At 39.3% G+C, this 9145-nt stretch overlaps 1 protein-coding gene across 1 annotated transcript; it reads left to right on the top strand.

Annotated features, from left to right (window-relative positions):
• Positions 1–1093: 1093 nt before the first annotated feature.
• On the top strand, positions 1094–8258 carry LOC111232909 (membrane progestin receptor alpha). The gene is made up of 2 exons (XM_022760604.1): positions 1094–1215; positions 4745–8258. The coding sequence occupies exon 2, from the start codon at positions 4751–4753 to the stop codon at positions 5807–5809; it is 1059 nt and encodes a 352-aa protein (XP_022616325.1). The 5' UTR covers positions 1094–1215; positions 4745–4750; the 3' UTR covers positions 5810–8258.
• Positions 8259–9145: the final 887 nt, after the last annotated feature.

A 9145-nucleotide genomic window follows, 5' to 3' on the forward strand; every position in this document is an offset into this window, starting at 1 on the left:
AAGAGAAAGGCATTAACCATAAAACTGATGTGACCACACTAGTCAAGCAGGGAAATTGCAGGTTTTGATAACCAAATGAGCTCCAGCAGGGTTATCACAGTAACTTGGAAAGAAGCTATGAAGCCAAATTAAGAACATATGCACTTTAGGAATGCACACGATATCATGCCGCATATATGTTACAATATCAAGCATGGGGTACTATCAAAACATTTTGTGAGTGTATAGTTATTGTCCTATTATCTACGGGATGGCAACAGGCTTCACGACAAATTAGCTGTTGCATGTTGAAAGGAACAGCTGATGTGTCCCCAAATGTGTCCCCTTAACCATTAACCATGCCTAATAGAGTCTAATAGACAGACCATGAACTGTTATATACATACCATACATACTGTGATAGGATAATATTAAAATACCCAGATAGCAAAATAAATAGGGCCCATACTTGGGCCACATGCTTCTTTTCTTCTGGCCCAATTTACAACCGGTTTCACTGCCCGAATCTGGCCCGAATACACCGTGATTGTCAGATGCTACTTCCACATCTGGACCAATTTTGGCGCACACAGAAAATCTTCCAGCTGTTAGGATAACAGCCAGACTCTGTCCAGAAAGAAGTATATGGGCCAGACTTGGTCCGAGGACCCAGGCATATGTTGGGCAACAGGTTTCATTTTGTTATCTGGAATGATTTAGAAATAAGGATATCAGATCAGTATATTGCATAACTATTACCATCATATGACTTCTAATCTTTTTCTAATGTCTGACTAAACATCATCATATTATCACATATATAACAATCATATTAACTAGTCTGTTAGACAACTAGCAGAATGGGCGCCCAGAGGCCATATATGATAGAAATGCCTCATGGGAGTGTCATGCATTTTATCTGGTAGTGGAAGAATTTCTGTTGAAAGTGGGCGGGGTCTTTGGCCAGGCGACAGCAGCCATTGGTTAAAACGGTGTGTGCAGCGGCAGAAAAGAGCAGCGCCGTGTTAGCTGTTTGGCCAGAGGAGCCGCTTGTCAAACGGCCCTGTATCCGTATCCTCTCGGCAGCTGCGCCGTGAGAGCCGCCAGGCGCTGCTCCCGACACGGTCATCCTATATCCGCTCACCCCTCCAAACAATGTTATCTATGTTCCGCACGCCTCTAAATCACTCACTGACTGCTGCATCTCAGACTTTGGATTGATTCTACCATCTACAGGTATGACCATTTTTTTTATTACATTTTTTTTTTCTCGAAAATTCATGGTAATTCATGGTAAAGTGGCACAGCGTGAAATAGGTTGAGAGGCGCCCCGACCGCAAAAACCGTCAGTCAGTTTTCATGAATGTGCAGCGAGATGTTTTTTTAAAATTCATCTCTTAACACCGCACAGCAAAATGTTGCTTTCGGGGGAATTGAAGCCAAGCCCCGAGGCTCAGAGGAAGTGCTGATGCAAATCTATATCGGACACTGGCTCTCAAATTCAAACAGACATGTCGATCAGGTGCAGGTTTGCTTGGGGGAATTAACTGCAACAGGCCCATTGCTAAAGGCCTGTGGTTTAAAAACCACACGTTGAAACATCCTTCCTGAATATAGTCGAGCATTTTCCTTTTACCCATAAATATTTTAAAGGATTGCAACCGTTCTTGGAAACGGAGGGTGTGGGTCTGATGGGGTTATGTTACGTAAGATCTTCCCATTCATCACTCCACGCCTTTTCCTCCTGATCCTCGCTCGGCCTGCGCTCATCCCACTCAGCCCGATCTCCCTCTCTCTTTGAGGATGCTCGCCACATCTCTGAGAAGTGAACCCAGAGAGATCTGAAGTGATATAAATGAAAATGTTTAACTGATTTTAATCCTGGTCTCCTTATGTGTAAATGGCGCTCACATAGTATCACATAGTTATTGCCCAAAAGACTAACTCAGCACAGTGTGCATAGTTAGGTTTACTATATTTAATGTTTAACTCAATTTGTTAGTGTGGCAGCAAACAGAAAATTCTGTTCTTGCAAAGCTTGCAAGGAGCTTTAAGACATATTTTCCCTAATCTTGTGTAAGTCATCTAAAGTCACTTATTTACTTCAGAGTGAGTCCAAAAAACCAGTTGAGCTATATTTATAAATGAGAAAAAACAAACAAATGATTATCATCTTAGCAAAACAGGAGATGTGAAATCATCCCGAGGTCAGGTGGGAATCATTTTCCACTGCTGTTATAATTATTGCGACTCTTCTTTTGTCATTTATATTGTGATACCGATCCTTTCAACACTCTAGGTGTTTAGAAAATGTACTATATCATTGTGTAGCCTATACTGATATTATGATATAAAATTAATCATGGAGGATTTTATCCATTGTCCACCCCTGGATGAACATTCATCCATTATCACTCGACCGTCAAAACAACATACATACTCTTGTGCATTAAAACCTTTCAAATCCTACCTACACCTGTTAAGCAGAGCAACTGTAGGTTTGATTCTGTATAAAGGTCTACACTGCCTGTCATAGGTTTTATAATACCCCCATTCAAACATTGTTTTATTGAAATTTCAGCAGTTAAACTCTAGTGAATGACCTTACAGAAAACAGACCTTTTTCAGGGATGAAGAAATTGGTAAAGTTACAGCTTTCCTGCAGCAATGTTAGTAAATGACGCCTTTAAAGTTAATGTAAACACTTCCTACAGCTGCCCCTAACGTTTGTACTAAGGCTGTGTCACAAACCGTGTTACTGCACTCTCTGATGATTACGACAGTACTGTACTGCAGGAAGTAGTATTGCTATAAGTATGATTATTATTATAGAATACAATAAGTATTCTGATACTGATACTAGTACTGGAAATGGCTCCGATACTGGATAAAATACTGGATCGGGTATCAGCGAATACAAAAAAAGTCTTTGCACTGATACCCCGTAATTCATTAATAAACTTTATAGTTTCACACCAGGATAAAAAGGCAGTTTTCATGAAAGTAAATCTTCTTCACCGCTCTAAAACAGTAGCCTTTGCAGCCACTGGCAACTGCTGTTTAAGAACAGCAAAGAATAATTGATTTCTGGTAAATAGTGTAACGTTAGCCATTAACAAAATGTCAGCCATTTCGCAATATTTTACGCTGGAAAGTCCCACCAGTAACAAAGCAACGTGTACAGTGTGCAAGGCTTAAATTTCAAGGTGTGGCACTCGTGCAACTAGTGTAGGAATTTTCATGCACATTTATTTTAGGATTGGCAGTCAAATTAGATGATAAAAGAGATTATATAGCAGCTCTTCATGTATCTGTTCATGTTTTACAAAGGGTTTAACCTGAGCTATGCCATACAACAATGATAGCAATCATATTACATCCATGCTGGGTTACTAGTATACAGCTGTTAATTTATTTATTTTTAATGCATTGGTATCTGATCGGTACTCTGTATTGGCTGATACACAAGTTCAGGTATCTGAATCGGTATTTGGGAAGGAAAAAATGGCATTGGAACATCTCTACTGAGAAAAAGACAAGTAACAAAGGAAGACAGACTGGTTGGTCAGGGGTTCATCTTCCAGCAAGATAATGACCCAAAACATTAGAAGAAAAAAAAACCCAGCTACATTGTCTTCAAATTATGGACGAGCAGCACGGTCTCCAGACTTAAACACCATGGAGCTGGACAAAAGATGAAAGCAAATCAACCTGAAAGTGCAACATATTTATGGGAACTTCTGCAACAGACAAACTGTATTTGTTCTAATCTTAATTTTCAGAGTACACTGAGACACTACACTATATAAATTTTAGTAAAACCTGGGGGAAAAAAAAGAAAGAAAATCTTGGGAACAAGCCAGAGAAACCAGTCAGATGCTCTATTGCCACCACGAATTACACTCTTATCCATAAGAATCCATGATGTATTATCAATTATGAAAACATAAGGGTAATTCACTTCTACAAATGGAAACACTTAAAGCTGCACCAATCAATATTTCTGTTGTTAATGAATCAAATGATGTGTGTAATATGAATGCGGTTAATCAGTGTGGAACATGCAGGATTATCACTCAACACTGCACTTTGTCTCTATAGAGCCTTTTAGTCTATTTTACTCTATGGATTATTGTTTTGGTTTTCTGGCCCACTAACTTCACTCAAATCAACTTTGATTCTTGCTACAGCTACTTATAAAGCTAATGTTAAGTAAGTGTTGTGTTTTCCAATTTGTCCCTCAGCCCTCAAGTGGCAAAAAAGGAAAATAAAACAATTATTGCAGCTTTAAGGAAAAAAAGTTAATGAAAATGTTGCTGATTAAGTATATCTATTATTTATTTGTCATTTGAGAGACTCTTATTTTATTTACTTTATTTTTGGATCAATCATTTGGTCTCGAAAATGTAAGAAAACAGTGAAAATCCCTGTTAAAATTTCAGAGCCCCAGGTGACATCTTCAAATGCAATTATGCAAAAAAGAAAAGCAGGAAACTGGAAACTGAGAATATTTAACGTTTTGTGTGGTAATTGACTTAAATGATTAAATTGTTGTTGATAATTTTTCTGTTCACTGACCCAACACCTAATGCTTTCCTTTTTTGTAATAGTGGCCGTGTTGCAGGAGCAAACTCGCAGTAGTCTCTCCATGCATTTACATACACATGCAGATGCAAACAGTATCTGACGGCATCTGAAGGCCAGACAGATATTGACTTAACTGACTGTTCGTTCATTCTGTCTGCCCTCCCCCTCTCGTCTCCAGTTTGCCATGGCGACGGTGGTGATGGAGCAGATTGGTCGCCTGTTCATCAATGCGCAGCAGCTACGTCAGATCCCTCAGCTGCTGGAGTCGGCCTTCCCCACACTGCCTTGCACTGTGAAGGTGTCTGACGTTCCCTGGGTGTTCCGCGAGCGTCACATCCTCACCGGCTACAGACAGCCGGACCAAAGCTGGCGCTACTACTTCCTCACCCTCTTTCAAAGGCACAATGAGACCCTCAATGTGTGGACCCATCTGCTGGCTGCCCTCATCATCTTGGTGAAGTGGCAGGAGATCTCTGAGACGGTTGATTTTTTGCGAGACCCTCACGCTCAGCCTCTCTTCATTGTCCTCCTGGCAGCCTTCACCTACCTCTCCTTCAGCGCCCTCGCCCATCTCCTCTCTGCCAAGTCCGAGCTCTCCTGCTACACCTTCTACTTTCTCGACTATGTAGGGGTCGCTGTCTACCAGTATGGCAGTGCCCTGGCGCACTACTACTACGCCATAGAGAAAGAGTGGCACACTCGAGTGCAAGGGCTCTTTTTACCCACAGCAGCATTCTTGGCCTGGCTTACTTGCTTCGGCTGCTGCTATGGCAAATATGCCAGTCCTGAGATACCCAAGTTTGCCCTCAAGCTCTTCCAAGTGGTGCCCTCAGCCTTGGCTTACTGTTTAGACATAAGCCCTGTGGTTCACCGCATCTACAGCTGCTACCAGGAGGGCTGCTCCGACCCAATTGTGGTGTACCATTTCTATCATGTGCTCTTTTTCTTAATCAGCGCCTATTTCTTCTGCTGTCCTCACCCAGAGAGTTTGTTCCCTGGGAAGTGTGACTTCATCGGGCAGGGCCACCAGATATTCCACGTGTTCGTGGTGGTGTGCACCCTGACGCAGATCGAAGCACTGCGCACAGACTTCACAGAGCGCCGCCCCCTTTACGAGCGTCTTCATGGCGATCTCGCACACGATGCCGTTGCACTCTTCATCTTCACTGCCTGCTGCAGTGCTCTTACCGCTTTTTATGTACGCAAGCGTGTACGTGCCTCTATCCACGAGAAAGAGGAGTAACAATTGAATTGAGTTTTAAAAAAAAGAAAAGAAAAAAGAGGTCTAATTTATTTTACTCTGTAGTGACCGTTAATTAAAATAATTCAGATGTTTTTGTCAATGAAAGTTATCAGTTTGTGACAGTGACTTATGACTATGTCTTCTCTGTGATTTGCCAAACTACAGTGAGCTATAAAAGTGATTTTTAAGGTTGTGTTTTTGTGACTTTCACTGAGGAAAAGGGAATCTTGTAATTTGTCGGTAGCAATACAGGTAGTACTCAAACACTGCAATGAGTCCTTGTATCTTTAACTGCTCTTTTTATTAGTCTGCAAGGTTTTTATTTAGCCGTAGTCTAAAGGAATGTTTTACTTTACAATACAAAAATACACTTTCTGTCAAGGTGAGCAGAAAACTAGAGACCGGTTTCTTAAGATGCCTTTTTACCTTATCACATTCAGAATAATCTCACTGTCTTAAACAAATTGTAGCATTTCAAATCATGCAAGCATTTATTTTTTACAGTCTGCAGTCCCATAACACTTTGTATATTGCAGTCAGACAATTCCAATCCAATTTAAACTACGCAGGTATTCTTACCTACCTTTCTGACACATAACATTTTTCTTCCTTTTGATTCTGCCCCTCTCTTTACGGATCAAAGCAGGATTTTATTTCTAATTTATCAAGGCAAATGCAAATGTTTGAACATATTCTGGGAATGTTGAGAACCCAATTTGAAAACCAAATATTGTACCTCATATTAAAAAAAAAGGAGATGTTTTTTTTCTGTGGGTGATACCATTCTGTTGAAAATGAGGCTGGCACTCAGTATTGGTAAAGAGATGGATGGTAGATTACTGATGTCTTTGTTGTTGTGACAGTGTTAATCTTTTTTTTATTCAAAGGGCTGGAACTTCAGCTTTTGCCTTTTCACATCCCATGATATCAGTGCTTTTGCGTGCGTTGTTTTCATTGTTGGTTGAACAGATTTGAGACACAAAAAGCTGTGTCTGACTGGTGTTCTGCTTTTGGTATATTTTGTTTTCGTATGATAAATATGTATGTGCCTCTACGCATGTCTTTTGGTATATACTGTGGATATTAAGTGTGTGAATGTCTATGAAAGCTTAGCCCTCCACTTCTTTCTTACCCTGTAAATAAGCTGTTTTTCTCTACAAAGTCGTTTGCATCCCATTTTCTCTTTATCCAATACCATTCAGACCTGAATGCAGTTTTTCTTCTGGTGCAATATGGCACACTCCTGTTGTGCTGTATCCTTTCAGAGTGTTCTTTATGTTCAGTGTCCTCCTGCCTATCAGATTTTATTGGTTATGAATACACCATTTCATATTGCTGCACTGTAACTCTGAAGAGACCCTTTATTTTACTTCTTTTTTTTTTTTACTTTTGTCATCACGCAGATATGGCTCACTGGTTGCTTAGATTTCTATCTCGCAAACTTTTAAATGTCAGAAATGATCTATATTCATTGCAGCACTCTCTGTTCATGATGGTGTTTAATGTGCCAATGAATCTGTTATTGCTTCAGTGATGGTACTACTGAAAGATAAATTCAGAGACAGAATGTCAGAAGTGACAAGTTGATTTTTAAATGATGTCTTGACCTGACTGCAGACATGTTACCGGTGAGATTTAACCTCAACTCCCCTAAATATGAACCTTCTAACTGCTGACTTTGGCACTACTGACCTGGTTTCATCATGCACTGCCTGAATCAACACTGTACATACTGTAGCTGACAACACTGGCTATGTTTACATGCATGGAGGTGTATGCTATTGATGTGGTTATTCTGGTTCTGTGTTGATTCTCGAAAATGTCATAATGCAGAGTAACCCGTACTCCAGTTCAGGGACACCTCGTAAAACACTTCCCTTTTTGAGCAACAAATGAGTTGACAACAAAATTGAAACTCATGCATGAGACTCATTTTGCACATGTAGTCTAATGCTTCAGTGAGTTTTTTTTTTTTTTACAGGCTGATCATATCAAATTGGCAAATGAAGCCTGTAAGTCTCACATCAGCCCTGGCTGTGACATAAGGTTATTGTCCTCATCATCAAAGGGACCAAAATGATTAAAACTGGGATTATAATTTCTTTCCCCTGTGTTAGAGATAACTCAGTATTGTTCAAACAGGGAGGGAGCAGCTGGAAAGTATAACCCTATCCCTTTTAATAATTAGATTGTTGGTGCAACATGGATACTAAAGATAATCGAAGTTGCTGCCAATTAAACATGATGAAGATCTTAACTGGAATATGGCTACCAGTGTGTGTGTGTGTGTGTGTGTGTGTGTGTGTGTGTGTGTGTGTGTGTGTAAACGTAGCCTCTGATGCCACCCAAGGTTTCCTTTTATCCCTTTATGAAAGCAGGGTGAGAGGGACCAGAATGTCTTCTGCCTCTGAAAATATGAAATATGTGTGGCTGACTGTACTAATATTCTGTGGTATTTAAGAAAATAAAGTGTTACAGTAACTTCAAATTCTCCTATTCTTTTTTTTTTTTTTTTTTTTTTTTTTTACAGGTTAGGCACATACGGAAAAGCCTTAATGATTTGCGTCTTATGGGTCGCTAAAAACCTAATTGTGAAATTGAACCACAGCAGGATATCTTGACATTTAAATACCAATGAATTTAAAGCAATGAATTCTTTCACTTTTAAAACAATTGTTATGAATTATTGTTTAAATTCCGCTCTATTAAATTTCTAGGTCCTTACAAGTTCACTTTTTTTTAATTCACATGGAAACTATTGGATTAAGAAATTGTAAAGTAAAAAAAATAAACTAAGTTAATCAAATCGGACTGGTTCTACACAGAAACTCAACATGAAAACTTTCAAGGAACATTCAAGCTACTGAAAAAAAGTAAATTGAATTAGTTAGACCTTTGCCTTCAGTCACATGAGCCGAAGGAAGAGAAGCTCAGGGGAGCGACAGGAAATTCTACACATTACATTTATTAACCGCAGATAATGAGCAAAATCACAAAACTGAATGAAATTTCAGAGAGGCAAATTCAAACCACATAAATTCAGATAGATGGTTTTCAGAGTAAAATATTTTAATGCTACGACTTCAGAGGTATTCAGTGCTCACTGTCGGTTACATTTTACAATTATTTCTTTTAGATTTAAATTATTATGGCCTGTCTTTGTTTCCACAGATACATCTTAATGTTGATATATTTCAGACAAATGGAGCCTCATAGTGACTGAATCTCACATTTACACATTCAGGTCTATGCAACATTAGAAACTGAAATTTAAAATCTGGGTGAGATTTAAAGTTTATAAAGGCTCATTTTAAGAGTATTTCACTGTAAATCTTA

The sequence above is a fragment of the Seriola dumerili genome, unplaced genomic scaffold (assembly GCF_002260705.1).
Source record: "Seriola dumerili isolate Sdu_G_001 unplaced genomic scaffold, Sdu_1.0 BDQW01000341.1, whole genome shotgun sequence".
In the NCBI taxonomy this organism is placed as follows: Eukaryota; Metazoa; Chordata; class Actinopteri; order Carangiformes; family Carangidae; genus Seriola; species Seriola dumerili.

Coding starts and splice junctions, on each gene's coding strand:
- LOC111232909 (XM_022760604.1), top strand. CDS start 4,751: ATGGCGACGGTGGTGATGGAGCAGATTGGTCGCCTGTTCATCAATGCG.